This window comes from Triticum urartu, chromosome 5A, assembly GCF_056163025.1.
Source record: "Triticum urartu cultivar PI428250 chromosome 5A, HENAU_Tu73, whole genome shotgun sequence".
In the NCBI taxonomy this organism is placed as follows: domain Eukaryota; kingdom Viridiplantae; phylum Streptophyta; class Magnoliopsida; order Poales; family Poaceae; genus Triticum; species Triticum urartu.
The window spans coordinates 617391951-617409096 of record NC_141877.1 but is presented as its reverse complement, the minus strand read 5'-3'; the positions used below and the strand labels follow the sequence as shown (position 1 = coordinate 617409096).

The 17146-nt window shown below is 45.1% G+C and overlaps 1 protein-coding gene across 1 annotated transcript; it reads right to left on the bottom strand.

Annotated features, from left to right (window-relative positions):
• Positions 1-15557: 15557 nt before the first annotated feature.
• On the bottom strand, positions 15558-16510 carry LOC147973396 (photosynthetic NDH subunit of lumenal location 3, chloroplastic-like). Its single transcript, XM_087522066.1, has 2 exons — positions 16176-16510; positions 15558-16096 (listed from the first exon to the last, which is right to left on the bottom strand). The coding sequence occupies exons 1-2, from the start codon at positions 16453-16455 to the stop codon at positions 15702-15704; spliced, it is 675 nt and encodes a 224-aa protein (XP_087378192.1). The 5' UTR covers positions 16456-16510; the 3' UTR covers positions 15558-15701.
• Between the last annotated feature and the right edge of the window lie 636 nt (positions 16511-17146).

Genomic DNA, 17146 nt, shown 5'->3' with positions numbered 1-17146 from the left:
CTCAGGCTGCTGAAGACATTCCGGCTGCATCAGCCGAAGAGCAAGCTGAAATACCACAAGCTCCAACTCCCCCGCACCAACAAGAAGCAGTTCTCAAGGAGAACGAGCCTGAAGCTGAAAATGTTGAGGCTGCCACAAACAACGCCGAAGCAAATGTGGAGCCCTCCCCAACAACAGCTTCAGAAGACACCGAAGCTACTGCTCCTGAACATTCTGTGCCTGAGTCTGCTGCCGGACCACAATTCAACTATCATATTGCGCACAGGCCCAAGGTCCAGAAGCCGATCCCACGACTACCAAGGTTCCCAGGTCCTGCATCAGCTCCTGGTTCCTTCAACATCAACGGCTTCAGGGCAGATAACACGTTTTTCGACCGCTCCAAGAACCCTTATTCAAGGGAACGGATTGTATCAGATAGGTTCTGGAGCCATCAACAGCGCAGCTATTATTCATGCATCCTCTACAACCAAGGCCGCATCTTTCCTCACAAGCGCCTTGAGGTTGAAGCTGTTGCAGGTCTGCCTGGTCTGGAAGAAGCACTGGATTGCTTCAAGCAAGTGGGTTTGCTGCCATTTATCACTGACGAAGAGCACTGGAACGAAGAGCTTCTGCTCCAGTTCTATGCCACTTTGCATATCAAAGGCTATAACAGAGATCCGAAGACATGGATCCTGGAGTGGATGACAGGCAATATCCATCATGAAGCCAATGCTTTCGACCTGATTGAGCTTACCGGCCTTCCCACTCCTGGCGAATTCTTTGAAGAAGGGTGCCAACTCCATGCTGAAGCAATTGAGAGCATATTCCAGCGTCCTGAGCCAGATATGAGTCAGATGCTCTCAATGATGAAGCCATTTCCTCCAAATGCACCCTATCCAACTAGGTTCTTCGTTGAAGACTTAGAGTACCTGCCCAGAACAATATATCACATCATAAGGCGGACTCTCTGGCCAGTCAAGGGACACTCTCGATATGCAACGATTGATGGTGCAATGAAGACTCTCATCTTCTGCATTCTTCATGGCAAATGCTTCAATGCACAGGATCTCTTCATCCGTCAATTTGCAGCGTCTGCTTCAGAACTGTTTGGACTAAAGTTTTATGCTCCTTGGGTTATGAGGCTGATCAAGCTTCACTCTGCAATCTCCTATCAACCCTCAGCCCGCAATCATAGGATATTTTTGCCAGATGTGGACACATCTGCTGAAGCCATATATCCAGAGCCGGCCAAGCAACCACTAAGTCTTCAGAATGCAGAACACCAGAGCTTCACTCAACATATTGAAGGTGTTGAAGCTCTCTCTCGCGTGTATCCAATGGCTGGCACCACACGTGCCCCTGCATCAACTGAAGCCACCAACAGCACAGCTGCAAAGAGACCCAAGAAGCGCGCTCGTGCACTCAATGACAGAGAGCTTCTTGTGGCTCTTCACCAAAAGCAAGATAGGCATCACGACTGGCTCAAGAGGCAGATGAGAAGCATCATGCAAGACGTCAATCGCCTCAGAAATATGGCAACCAAGAATGCATTTGTCACACACGAGACCTGTCGCCGCACTTGGAAGGGCCTCACCATGATGTGCCCTGAAGCTGAACTGCATGAGGATGGCTTCACAGAGCACTTCAAATTTGACTCCACGCCTCCAAGAAGAACGGTGATGCGCAGCACACCATCACTTGAAGAGTCAGAGTTCTCTTCTTCTGCTACCACCGTGTCTGCTCGGATTATAGAAGAAGAAGATGACGCGACATCATCTCCACCTGCTTCAACGCGCGTCGAATCTGCACCAAGCTCGTCTGCACCACCGCCAAACAACTCCACCGACCCTGCTGCGCCTGGCAACGCGTAGAAACCTCTATGTCTTCAAACCTTTTTGGTCATCACTGACAAAAGGGGGAGAAGCATATGATGGTTATAGTCTTCAAGCGGGTCACTTTGGGCGGGTGCCACTATATTTTGCTACAATTTTGCTTCGTGCTTACAACTCCCGTTTTTGCTACATTTGCTTCTTTGAGTTGTAACACTTAGCCTTGATGGCCGTCTGCTACCTGCTAGTCACTCCGTTATGCGAAGATAAATTCCGCATGTGCGACGATAAATTCCGCACTCATCTCCCACTGCAGACGTCCATTTTCCATTATGCATGACATTATCTTCATATACTTTCACATGCATAATGGATTGTCATCATAAGTTGAAGTGGATCTCCACAAGTACAACCTGCCATGTGCATTTGCATTCAAAAGGCAAATTACTTATATGCACATCTTCAGGGGGAGCCCTTGCAACTTATGAAGACAAATTCCTTTACTATTTCACAAATTATGTTCCCCGTTGAAAACTTCAACTAGTTTGTCATCAATCACCAAAAAGGGGGAGATTGTAAGTGCATCTAGTGCCACCCCTAGTTGGTTTTGGAGTATTGACGACAAACCTAGTTGAGGGACTAATGTGTTTGTGAGAAGTGCAGGAAAACACAGGTAGAAGTTCCTCATTGATTCGGTTTTACTATCAGAGATGACCCCTAAAAATGTACGAAGACATTGAAGACAATGGTGGTTTATGAAGATATTCATATTGAAGACAATGACATGATAAGACTCCCTATGAAGCTTTTGGAACTCGAAGACCTAGATCCTTCGTAGTTTTATTTCATTCATGTTGTGTCATAGGAACCACCGTACTGTTAAGTGGGGTCGAAGAGAACCAGTCAGAATGACTGAAGTGATGCCTAATCCAAATCCTATGTCTTCGAGCGAAGCCTATGAGAGAAAATCTTGTCCAGAGTCAGACAAGTCATCCTTACTTGTAGCACAAGTAAAGTTGCCATGTGAGTTCGAAATCCGACCGTTGGTACACGTGTCAGTTCCTTAGTGACCCAGGGTCATTTCGGACAGATCAGGTCGGGTTGCCAAGTGGCTATAAATAGTCCACCCCCCACAACCTTAAACGGTTGGCTGCTCAGATTTCAGTGCACGGCTTTTGTCGTTTAAGAGCAACCCACCTCGAAGCCTTTGAAAGAAAAATTCCCAGTGAGGAGAAAAGCCCTAACCACCCAGAGCCAGAGTAAATTGGGCATCACTTAAGTCTTCGTGTCTGTGTGATTTGAAGACTTATTACACTTGAGGACTGTGCATCCTCCAGACGGTTAGGCGTCGCGTTCAGAGCATCCAAGAGAAATTGTGGATTGCCAGTGAACGAAGTCTGTGAAGGTTTGGGAGTCTACCTTGAAGACTTACCAGAGTGATTGGGCGAGGTCTGTGTGACCTTAGCTCAAGGAGAAAACGGTGAGGACTGGGTGTCTTGGACTAAGTGTCCTTGACTGGGTGTCCGGGACTGTGTGTCATTTGGTTTAAATACCTAGCCGCTCCAACCAGACGTACAGTTGTCACAGCAACTGGAACTGGTCCAACAAATCATTGTCTTCAACGAGTCACTGGTTTCATCTTCACTTCTTTTTCCTTACAGTTATTCATTGTGAAGCCATTACATGCCTGCTTTACCGTTTGTCTTCACAACATGAATGTATGATCTGTTTGGCTTCATAACTTCTTCCTACCTGATCCTTATTACACTGAAGCTGTTTGTCACTGCGATTTCACTCTATTGAATACATGACCATGGCTGGACTAGTGTAATCTAACTTCCGCTGCATAGTAATAGGCATAATCTTCACTGTTTGTCTTCATAACTCTCAAGTTTTGAAGACTTTCATAAAAATCGCCTATTCACCCCCCTCTAGTCGATATAACGCACTTTCAGCTGGCAAGGTCGATAGAAGTATATTGGATATACATTGTGTTGATGTGTACTTTACTAGTACTCCTAGTAGCACCAGGGTATTAGATACCGGTTCGGTTGCTAAGTGTTAGTAACTCGAAATAAAAGCTACGGAATAAACGGAGACTAGCTAAAGGTGAGCTGACGATATGTGTTGGAAGTGTTTCCAATGTTGATATGATCAAGCATCGCACGCTCCCTCTACCATCGAGATTGGTGTTTGCGTTGAGCATAGACATGATTGGATTATGTCTATCGCAATACGGTTATTCATTTAAGGAGAATAACGGTTACTCTGTTTATTTGAATAATACCTTCAATGGTCTTGCACCTAAAATGAATGGTTCATTGAATCTCGATCATAGTGATACACATGTTCATGCCAAAAGATATAAGATAGTAATGATAGTACCACCTACTTGTGGCACTGCCACATAAGTCATATCGGTATAAAACGCATGAAGAAGCTCCATGTTGATGGATCTTTGGGCTCACTCATTTTTGAAAAATTTGAGGCATGCGAACCATGTCTATTGGTGTATATGCATGAAGAAACTCCATGCAAATGGACCGTTTGGACTCACTTGATTTTGAATCACTTGAGACATGCAAATCATACCACATGGGCAAGATGACTGAAAGCCTCGTTTTCAGTAAAATGGAACTAGAAAGCAACTTGTTGGAAGTAATACATTTTGATGTGTGCAGTCCAATGAGTGGTGAGGCGTGTAGTGGATATCGTTATGTTCTTACTTCACAGATGATTTGAGAAGATGTTGAGTATATTTACTTGATGAATCACGAGTCTGAATTATTGAAAGGTTCAAGTAATTTCAGGGTGAAGTTGAAAGATCGTCGTGACAGGAGGATAAAATATCTATGATATGATCGTAGAGATGAATATCTGAATTACGAGTTTGGCACAGAATTAAGACATTGTGGAAATTGTTTCACAACTAATACAGCCTGGAACACCATAGTGTGATGGTGTATCCGAACATCATAATTGCACCCTATTGGATATGATGCATACCATGATGTCTCTTATCGAATTACCACAATAGTTCGTGGGTTAGGCATTAGAGACAACCACATTCACTTTAAATAGGGCACCACGTAATTCCGATGAGATGACACCATATGAACTATGGTTTAGAGAAACCTAAGTTGTCATTTCTTAAAAGTTTGGGGCTGCGACGCTTATGCGAAAAGTTTCAGGCTGATAAGCTCGAACCCAAAGCGGATAAATGCATCTTCATAGGACACCCAAAGCAGTTGGGTATACCTCCTGTCTCAGATTCGAAAGCAATAAGGGATAGTTTCTAGAATCGGGTCCTTTCTCGAGGAAAAGTTTCTCTCGAAAGAATTGAGTGGGAGGGTGGTGGAGACTTGATGAGGTTATTGAACCATCTCTTCAACTAGTGTGTGGCAGGGCACAGGAAGTTGTTCCTGTGGCACCTACACCAATTGAAGTGGAAGCTTATGATAGTGATCATGAAACTTCAGATCAAGTCACTACCAAACCTCGTGGGATGACAAGGATGCGTACTACTTCAGAGTGGTACGTAATCCTGTCTTGGAAGTCATGTTGCTAGACAACAATGAACCTACGAGCTATGGAGAAGCGATGGTGGGCCCGGATTCCGATAAATGGCTCGAGGCCATAAAATCCGAGAGAGGATCCATATATGAAAACAAAGTGTAGACTTTGGAAGAACTACTTGATGGTCGTAAGGCTGTTAGGTACATATGGATTTTAAAAGGAAGACGGACAATGATGGTAAGTATCACCATTAAGAAAGCTCGACTTGTCGTTAATATGTTTTCCGACAAGTTCAAGGAGTTGACTACGATGAGACTTTCTCACTCGTAGCGATGCTAAGAGTCTGTTGGAATTATATTAGCGATTACTGCATTATTTATGAAATCTTGCAGATAGGATGTCAAAACATTGTTTCCTCGACGATTTTCTTGAGGAAAGGTTGTATGTGATACAACCGGAAGGTTTTGTCAATCCTGAAAGATGCTAATAAGTATGCAAAGCTCCAGCAATCCTTCTAAGGACTGGAGTAAGCATCTCGGAGTTGGAATGTATGCTTTGATGAGATGATCAAAGATTTTGGGTGTATACAAAGTTTATGAGAAACTTGTATTTCCAAAGAAGTGAGTGGGAGCACTATAGAATTTCTGATGAATATATGTTGTTGACATGTTGTTAATCAGAAATGACGTAGAATTTCTGGAAAGCATATAGGGTTATTTGGAAAGTGTTTTTCAATGGAAAGCCTGGATCAAGCTACTTGAACATTGAGCATCAAGATCTATAAGGATAGATCAAAACGCTTAATGGTACTTTCAAATGAGCACATACCTTGACATGATCTTGAAGGTGTTCAAGATGGATCAGTCAAAGAAGGAGTTCTTGCCTGAGTTGTAAGGTATGAAGTTAAGACTTAAAGCTCGACCACGGCAGAATAGAGAGAAAGGACGAAGGTCGTCCCCTATGCTTAAGACATAGGCCCTACAGTATGCTATGCTGTGTACCGCACCTGAAATGTGCCTTGCCATGAGTCAGTCAAGGGGTACAAGAGTGATCCAAGAATGGATCACAAGACAGCGGTCAAAGTTATCCTTATAACTAATGGACTTAGGAATTTTCTCGATTATGGAGGTGGTAAAAGAGTTCGCCGTAAAGGGTTACGCCGATGCAAACTTTGACACTAATCCAGATTATTCTGAGTAGTAAACTGGATTCGTATAGTAGAACAGTTATTTGGAATAGCTCCGAATATAGCGTAGTAGCTGCATCTACAAGATGAAATAGAGATTTGCGAAGTACATACGGATCTGAAAGATTCAGACCCGTTGACTATAACATCTCTCACAAGCATAACATGTTCAAACCCAGAACTCATCGAGTGTTAATCACATGGTAATGTGAACTAGATTATTGACTCTAGTAAACTCTTTGGGTGTTAGTCACATGGGGATGTGACCTTGAGTGTTAATCACATATCGATGTGAACTGGATTATTGACTCTAGTGCAAGTGGGAGACTGTTGGAAATATGCCCTAGAGGCAATAATAAATTAGTTATTATTATATTTCCTTGTTCATGATAATCGTTTATTATCCATGCTAGAATTGTATTGATAGGAAACTCAGATACATGTGTGGATACATAGACAACACCATGTCCCTAGTAAGCCTCTAGTTGACTAGCTCGTTGATCAATAGATGGTTATAGTTTCCTGACCATGGACATTGGATTTCATTGATAACGGGATCACATCATTAGGAGAATGATGTGATGGACAAAGACCCAATCCTAAGCCTAGCACAAGATCATGAAGTTCGTATGCTAAAGCTTTTCTAATGTCAAGTATCATTTCCTTAGACCATGAGATTGTGCAACTCCCGGATACCGTAGGAGTGCTTTGGGTGTGCCAAACGTCACAACGTAACTGGGTGGCTATAAAGGTACACTACAGGTATCTCCGAAAGTGTCTGTTGGGTTGGCACGAATCGAGACTGGGATTTGTCACTCCGTGTAAACGGAGAGGTATCTCTGGGCCCACTCGGTAGGATATCATCATAATGTGCACAATGTGATCAAGGAGTTGATCACGGGATGATGTGTTACGAAACGAGTAAAGAGACTTGCCGGTAACGAGATTGAACAAGGTATCGGGATACCGACGATCGAATCTCGGGCAAGTATCGTACCGATAGACAAAGGGAATTGTATACGGGATTGATTAAGTCCTTGACATCGTGGTTCATCCGATGAGATCATCGTGGAACATGTGGGAGCCAACATGGGTATCCAGATCCCGCTGTTGGTTATTGACCAGAGAGCGATCTCGGTCATGTCTACATGTCTCCCGAACCCGTAGGGTCTACACACTTAAGGTTCGGTGACGCTAGGGTTGTAGGGATATGTATATGCAGTAACCCGAATGTTGTTCGGAGTCCCGGATGAGATCCCGGATGTCACGAGGAGTTCCGGAATGGTCCGGAGGTAAAGAATTATATATAGGAAGTGCTATTTCGGCCATCGGGACAAGTTTCGGGGTCACCGGTATTGTACCGGGACCACCGGAAGGGTCCCGGGGGTCCACCGGGTGGGGCCACCTGCCCCGGGGGGGCACATGGGCTGTAGGGGTTGCGCCTTAGCCTATATGGGCCAAGGGCACCATCCCCAAGAGGCCCATGCGCCTAGGGTTCAAGGAAGGGAGGAGTCCCAAAGGGGGAAGGCACCTCCTAGGTGCCTTGGGCAGGAGGGATTCCTCCCTTGGCCACACCCCCCCTAGGAGATTGGATCTCCTAGGGCCGGCGCCCCCCCTTGGACTCCCTATATATAGTGGGGAAAGGAGGGCCTCCCAAGACACGCCTTTGGTGCCTCCCTCTCCCTCTCCAACACATCCTCCTCCTCCATAGTGCTTAGCGAAGCCCTGCCGGAGTACTGCAGCTCCATCACCACCACGCCGTCGTGCTGCTGCTGGAGCCATCTCCATCAACCTCTCCTCCCCCCTTGCTGGATCAAGAAGGAGGAGACGTCGCTGCTCCTTACGTGTGTTGAACGCGGAGGTGCCGTCCGTTCGGCGCTAGGATCATCGGTGATTTGGATCACGACGAGTACGACTCCATCAACCCCGTTCTCTTGAATGCTTCCGCGCGCGATCTACAAGGGTATGTAGATCCACTCCTCCCTCGTAGCTAGATGACTCCATAGATAGATCTTGGTGACACGTAGGAAAATTTTGAATTTTGCTACGTTCCCAACAGAACCCACTTTGGTCAACCGCCCGTTCTGGAACCGTTTTCAGTTTGCCATCTACTTTGATGTGATCAAGGCCAAGAAGAATCTTTTTGTTGATGTTCGCTCCATTGACACTGATGCTATGGAGAAGGACCCGGAGTACTTTGGCGAAGCCCTTCAGATGTGCACTCAGCTGAACATTCTCAGGATCATGCAATTCAACAAGGATTTCGATGCGGATTTAGTGGCTCAATTCTATGGCACCGTCCATCTTGGGACGGATGTCGACAGGACTCTGACATGGATGACCAATGGCAAGCTGCTTTCTGTCAAGTGGAAGGCTTTCATGGAGTTACTTGATGTGGTGGATCACGGGCTTGAGACTCCTGTCGGTTTTCGCCCTCACTGCAATGCTACATCCATCCACAAGCAAGCCCTTTGGCCCTACTGTACTGTGAAAGTTCACCCAGTAACTGAGAAGAAGACCTATGAGCTGTCTCTGTATCTGGACATTCTTCATCGCATCTTCGTGAGACTCTCTTCCCTCGGATCGAGAATCTGGATATGGTCCACTCTTACCTCGTGGACATGCTCCTTTTCTATCAGCATGAGAAGGAAGCAAGCACTGGAGAGAGCCTGGATATTTCTCATGTCATGTGGTCTGAACTTCTCTCTGCCGTGTCTGAGCGCAAGTGCCCTATATATGGTCCATTCATCATGAGGCTCATTGAGAGGGCCTGGGCACAGACTTATCCCAGAGTGTTGCTAGAAACTGGAGACTTGGTTTCTCATGAGATCAAGCGTCTAAGGAAGAAGGACAATTGGACAGCGCCTCACACAGGGGGTCCATCTACTACTGCTGCCACAGGGGGTCCGTCTGCTGCTGCTGCCATGGGGGATCCGTCTGCTGCTGCTGCTGCCATGGGGACCGAGGGTGGGGCTGCTATTGATGATCATGAGGAGGACTTTGGCCCCTCTAGTACAGAACTATCGTGGGCACAGAAGCTTAAGCGCAAGATGAAAAAGCTTTTCTGCATGGAGTCTCATGGTCAGTACATGACTCATGTGGCGGAGAAGCATGCCAGGACGCGCCACAAGGAGCTCATGCGTCAGATGGGAGCAACAGTTGCCAGTGGGTCTGAGGGTCAGATCACTGAAGAGGAGGACTGGATTCATCAGAATTGCCATTGGACCGACTCCGATGCCGAGCAGTTTTCGACCCACAATGAAGATGCAGAGATGTGATGTTCGAGATCTTCATCTTCCCATCACCTGGAGTCGTAGCGTCACTCTTTGCCCTTTTTGGTGTCTCGCTGCCAAAGGGGGAGAGAGTGTAGGGATTTATGTTTTTGCCGTGCTTTGAGTCGTTGAGTCGTCTTATGGTTTCTTGTGTGTTCTCTTGGTGTTTTATTTGGTTTGGCTTGGTGTGAGACATAAGTTCTAGACATATGGTGTGAGACATATGCTCCCTATCGCTACCTTATTACTTATGTCTATTCAGACTACTATAGTTTATTATGAGATGCATGCTTGTCCTGTTTATTCTCTTCTCTCATATATCTTGTGCTTAGTATTGTTGGACTATAAAATATAGGGGGAGTGTTGATCCGAATGTGTGTGTCGTGCCATATCTAGGTGCACACATTCTGGGGGAGCCCATCTATATTTTGTTGTTCTTAGTTTTCTTCGTTTTATTTCTTTTCCTTGCGCAAATCCCTAGTTGTCATCAATCCACCAAAAAGGGGGAGATTGTTACGGCATATCTCTCTTAAGGTAGTTTTGGTGATTGATGACAACATGTTTGCGGACTAATCTTGTGCTTTGAATAATTCACAGATTCTCCCCTGGCACGAGACGCTTTCTTCCCCTCGGAGTGTATTTCAAGACGGTGTAGCTCTTTCGTTTCTTTCTCGGTGGACTAGTTGCGTAGAGGGCACCGTACTATCAAGAGGGGGTCCGCTAGGGTATTGCATGGGTGGAATCATCACGTACACATCAGCTTCTCACCCTCCGAGCATCTCCATTCCATTGAAGAGATCTCCCCTCTCTTCCTTGTCATGTCTGGGTCCAAGCGGTAGTACCGCGCAACCCAGCGGTAGTACCGCTGAGGAGCCAAGCGCCAGTACCGCTCCACAGCGGTAGTACCGCCCGTGGCTCCACAGCAGTAGTACCGCTGGGGTGCCTGGCACCTCCGCCTTGTCCTCAGCATCTTTGAGAGATTCTCTCTCTCGCGCGTGCCCCAGCGGTAGTACCGCACTGCCAGCGGTAGTACGGCCGAAGGGTCACAAGCGGCAGTACCGCTCCACAGCGGTAGTACCGCCCGTGACCCCGATGCCGTAGTACCGCTGGGCAGTCTGGCTCCTACCGCCTCAATTCGAGAGGTCTTTTTCTCGTGTCGGGTTTTGCGGCACTAGTTGCGGTTGTAGAGGCGGTAGTACCGTTCCAGGAGCGGTAGTACCGCCCCTACCACCACGGTAGTACCGCGTTTGGGCACTTTTCCTACTAGTCTCCTCAGCACGGCAGTACCGCTGGCTGGCGCGGCAGTACCGTTGTCCTGGCGGTAGTACCGCCCCCTCTCAGCGGTAGTACCGCCCTGTGCGGGGCTGGTTGGTGGGGGGCAACGGTTGGATTGTTGCCCCCACTATAAAAGGGAGTCCCCTTCTTCTCTTTGACTTACCTCTTCCTCCCCCAATCTCCATTTATTGCTCAAGCTCCATTAAATGCTCCAAGCTCCATTTTCGCCCGATCTATCTCTCTAGCCAATCAAACTTGTTGATTTGCTCAGGAGTGGTTGAGAAGGCATCGATCTACACTTCCACCAAGGGATTTTCGATTCCCCCACTCATCTCTAGCGGATCTTATTACTCTTGGGTGTTTGAGCACCCTAGACGGTTGAGGTCACCACGGAGCCATAGTCCATTGTGGTGAAGCTTCGTGGTCTTGTTGGGAGCCTCCGATTAAGTTGTGGAGATTGCCCCAACCTTATTTGTAAAGGTTCGGTCGCCGCGTTCAAGGGCACCAATAGTGGAATCACGGCATCTCGCATTGTGTGAGGGCGTGAGGAGAATACGGTGGCCCTAGTGGCTTCTTGGGGAGCATTGTGCCTCCACACCGCTCTAATGGAGACGTACTTCCCTTCAAAAGGAAGGAACTTCGGTAACACATCCTCGTCTTCACCGGATCCACTCTTGGTTATCTCTTACCTTTACTTGTGCAAGCTCTTTAGTGTTTTTTCCCTTGCTTGCTTGTATGCTTGTTGTTATTGCATCATATAGGTTGCTCACCTAGTTGCACATCTAGACAACCTACTTTGATGCAAAGTAAAAATTGGTAGTTGCCTATTCACCCCCCCTCTAGTCAACCATATCGATCCTTTCAGTCGTCCTTGAGCTGGAGCACCCTCGAGAGAGATCCCCCACTAGTGCATAACCGGGCTATAGCACCGGTTCGTAAGGGCCTTTAGTCCCGGTTCTGCAACCGGCACTAAAAGGGGACCTCTGCACGAACCGTCACTAAAAACCCACCACGTGGCTTGAGCCCGCGCCGTGGTTTGGGGGACCTAACACCAAGCGGTACTAAAGGTTTTTTTGAATTTTTTGGAAAAAAAATTGATTTTTTTTCTGATTTTCAATTTTCTAAATTATTTGACGATTTAGTCTCTAATCACCCCTCTTAACTGCTCAAGTGTGAATCATTCATTCTAAATCATCTAACTTCCCGGCCAGTCACTCATCCTCTCACTACTCCAGCCTGAGCATGCTTAACTTCGAAGTTCTATTTTTCCTAGTTTCCAAGTCTGCACTTGTTGTTTGGCTGACAATAGTAAGTTGTCAATCCTATTAACCCTCGGGAGTTTAGCTTGAGCATTAGGTCACATGTTTCACCGTTTGAATTTGAAACTATTATTCTAAAAAACAATAATTATTTAGTAACACTAATATTTCTTGAATAAGTAGTTTGACTAGATTTGACCAAAATTCAAGAAACTGAAATAATTATTTAGTAACACTAATATTCTTGAATAATTATTTAGTAACATTAATATTTCTTGAATAAGTAGTTTGATCACAATTTGACCAAAATTCAAAAAAACTAAAATTTGAGCATATCTTTTTTTCCTTTTAGAATTTGAGGATTCTAAAAATTTGCAAATAGACCTATGGCTATCAAAATCGGATGCGAATTTTCGTGCTGAACATTTTGATATATTATATCATTTGCAAGATATAGTCGTTTTACTTCATCACACTTTTTTGCAAAACATGTCCAAATTTAAGTTTTTAAATTCTCCTAACTAGTAGATGTAGTAACATAACTACATCTGGAAGGATTTAAATTTTTAAAGTTTTTATCATTTTTTTTGTTTTTTTCAAAACTGAAATGGCGATTGGGGGGGGGGGGAGGGGGTAGAGTTTGAAAATTGGCCTATAGTGCCTGTTTGTGTCTCCAACCGGGACTATAGGTTAAGACTCCTTTAGTGCCAGCTTGTGACACAAACCGGTACTAAACCGGCACTAAAGGGGCTTGTGGGGCCCTGGCCTGACGGCAGCCTGCCACCACCCCTTTAGTACCGGTTCATGGCACGAACCGGTACTAAAGGTTCAACACGAACCGGCACTAATGCATAGTCGTTCGAACCGGCACTAATGGTCACATTAGTGCCGGTTCAGTTACAAACCGGGACTAATGTGCTTCACATTAGGTCCTTTTTCTACTAGTGCCCCATGAGCTCCGGACCGACTACTACGACAAGTATGGCTCGGCCAACGTCGTCCCCGTCGAGATTGTCAGGGTTTGGCACCGCTCACACTCCTACGACGCCAATGGACAGTACGTGCCTCTCTTCCATGCCCCGGTTGAGGCCAAAAATATATATTAGAGCACATGCACCCAGGCCCTCTCTATCTAGCCATCCATCTTCTGCTTTAAGATTCGTGCAAATACATTTCTCTTTTTTGTTTCTCCCACATAAAACATATCTTGAAGTTCAAACCTATGTAGCGTGGCAAAGCTTTCTAAGTAGAATCTAGGATAAATCTTTCAGATTTTTTTGCCAAATATAAATATACAAAATACATATTGTTTGATTAAAAAAATCATATTTTTAGTATTTATGTCGGACAAAAAATTCTGAAAGATTTATCCTAGATTCTAGTTAGAAAGCTTTGCCACGCTGCATAGGTTTGAACTTCAAGATATGTTCTATGTGAGAGAAACAAAAAAGAGAAAATTTCATATATAAAGTTAGTTGTGTTGCACGGATCTTAAAGCGGTATTGGACAGCTAGGATAGCAGGACCTGGGTGCAAGTGCTCTAAAAATCCATGTCTGGTTGAGGCCGCTTGATGAATCTCAAGCTTGCTGCTTTTAATTAGAGCCATAGCCGGTTAGTTCTTCAGTTCTTCAGGGAATGTGATGCATGTCTAGCACTATAGTTGGGCCTAATCTGTGGTGGGAGCTATCTTAGCTGCAAATCTGGGTTGGGGAGAGACAATTAACAAGGTTGGAACTTGAAACATTAAAATGTCGCAAGAGCAAGTCAATCCATATGATCATGTCTTTCTCTGTGAAGCAAGTAGAACGGTAGCCAGCTTAGTTCTTTATTTAGTCTCCAAAGCTACTCCTTAATTAGCTGCTAGCCTGCTAGTGTGTCCGTGTGAATGATTTGATGAATACTTTTGGTAAGGTGATGCAAGCTTGGTGTTTGGGGCTTAATCAGTGGTCGAAGCTACTGTACCTTAACTGTAGCCATGCATGGTTTTGGTATGAATTTGGATTGGAGAGAGGCAATTAAGAAGGCTTGAACTTGAAACAGTTTGCAGGAGCAGGTCAATCCATACGATCCTGTCTTTCTCTATGCTTCTCTGAACTTACACGCTATAACAACATATACTGGAGTTATTCTGCAAATAGAGCTACTTTAGGTGGCAAACCAAATGAGTATATATAGCTGTTTACATACTCTGCAAATAGTATCAGCATTTGTCAGTGTGGATGTTTCTCTTTCAGTCTTGCTTAGTCCACGCTTTCAGACAACAACAGAAAATATATCCTGGAGTTATTTGGGTAAAGGGTAATTTTTATTGGGAGATTTAGTATATGTAGTTAAAATTACCAAAAGTTTGACAGCAAAGCAACAAGACACATGCTATGTTATTTGGGTATAAGGGTATTTTTATTGGGAGTTTTTGTATAATGTAGTTACAACTTACAACTAGAGATGAGGTGACACTAGTCCAAACCAAAGTGATTCAAACTTCAAATCCAATTGACAATTCTTCGAATATACTCCCTCCGTCCCAAAATTCTTGTCTTAAATTTGTCTAGATACGGATGTATCTAATACTAAGACGTGACTTGATACATCCGTATTTAGACAAATCTAAGACAAGAATTGGGACGGAGGGAGTATATAATAGTATAGTTAGGTTGAAATTTCATGGTGCAATCTTTGATTGGTCATTTAACTATTTCTGATCTAATAAAAGTTAACTTTTAATGTCATTTTTTTTTACCAAAACTCTCTTGAGAAATACTCCCAAACTACAGTGACCCTGAGGGGGTTTATTTGTTTATCTACACAATACATTAGTAGAATTTATCCTCTCTAATTGTACAAAAAAAAGATGTATTTTCCATCTGTCTGAAGTAGGTGGTCTGTGCTCGTGTACTTTTCATCTGTCTGAAGTCTGAACTGAAGAAGGTGGTGTGTATCATGTACTTTTCATCTACTCCCTCCTTTCACAAATATAAGATGTTTTAACTTTTTCCTGAATAGAATGTATATCGACACGTTTTAGTGTGTTTATTCACTGATTTCAGTATTTATGTAGTCCATAGTAAAATATCCAAAACATCTTATATTTGTGAGCGGAGGGAGTATCTGAAGAAGGTGAAACCTGTTCTCTGTCTTCAACCCCAAACTGAATCAATTAACCAGTTAACGCACACTGCAACTGAAACAAGAAACTGTTAAAAAAATCTGCGGAGCATTCACATAATTAACTCTGACTAATTGCTCGGAAGAAGCATTCCATTAACTGTGTGGTATCTCTACCAATTGTTCAAGACTAAAATCGTGGTATTTCTCAGTATCATTACTAAATGTACATTCAGAGAAAATTAAAGAGGTGTTTGTCCTAGCAAGCAAGCTAGCTAGCTAGGCCATTCTTGTCATGACTTCCTGCAGGATGAGCTTGGTATCAGCATAGCAGGACCCGATGTCGGCGTCGTCCTTGGTGGTGACGGCGGCCTGCAGCCTCTCGAAGCTGTCGAAGAGGCGGTTGGCGAGGCCGAGGAGCGGCGGCCTGGCGTCGGGGTCGGCGGCGGTGATGAGCTTGTCGAAGTCGTAGTAGATGAAGGTGGCCTTGAGGCGGAGGTACTTGTTGACGTAGTTGGAGGCCTCCTTGCCGAGCAGGTCCTCCAGCGCCAGCAGGTCGAAGGCGGAGCTGCGTATCCGGTAGGCGTGCGCCGCGAAGCTCGGCCCGATGTCGGCCATGTAGATGCCGTTCTTCACGAAGGACCGCGTCCCCGACTCGCCATTGTTGATCTCCTCTGCACCATGAAAATCTTTGAGCATGATCGAGGTGCTATATATGGTAGGAGTGTGTATGGGAAGGTTGGCGGTACGTACTGTTGCGGATCTTGGGCACCGGCAAGGGGAACTCGGTGAGCCACCAGCCGTTGTTGGCCGGCTCCGGCTCCGGGTCCTCGTCGGTGGCGTGGGCGGGCGCTGTGTGGAGCACGGCGGCGGTGGCGAGGCTGATGCCGAGGCGGAGGCAAACTGATCGCCTGCCCGACGGCTCGGAGGCGTGGCATGTCACCGCTCTTGGCCTCGGCCTCGGTGACGCGCCGGCGCCGCCGCCGGTGGCGGTGGGGGCAGCCTGGAAGCTTGAGAGGTAGGCGCTTGCCATGTGCGCCGTGGGCGTGGGACTGGATGAAAGACGAGTGGTGTGCGTTACAAAAGGATGAGGAACGGAGCTCTGAAAATAAATGATTATCCTTTTTTGTTCAGAGGTTGTATTTTTACCAATACTCTCGTGAGAAATACCCCACAAACTACACTGATCCTAGGCAGGATAATAAAAGGAGATGGATGCCATTTCTTCATCTACAATTTATATTCTCTCTAATTCTACAGTTCATCTACCTGAAGGTGGAACATGAATTTCTCAACTAGATGGAAATCTAAACTGAATTAACCATTGTTAGTTGGGAAGCAGAGTTACAGAATGCAGCAAGGCATGTTTTAAAGTTGTCCAGTTTATATATTCTCAAAAATATGATTTTGGTCCTGCATGCCTCCAAGATTTAGTTCATGGACTGATTCTCCATTTGAAAGCATGAGCATCCTACATTTGTTTTAGGCGTATAAACAATTGTAGGTTAAGCTTCTTGCAAGTAGAAGTGCTCAAGCTCTTCGCCAACTGTGTGCATTGTTTACAAGTTTGAATCAGCGGTTTTTGCTCATTGTTTACAAGATTTATTGTACAATTTTGTTGGAAATGTAAACATTGAACAAATAATTTCCTAATCTGGTGTTTTTGGCAACATGAGAAACTGCACTACAAAGTTGTGGTGGATGCTTGTTTTGGTTGTCCGAAC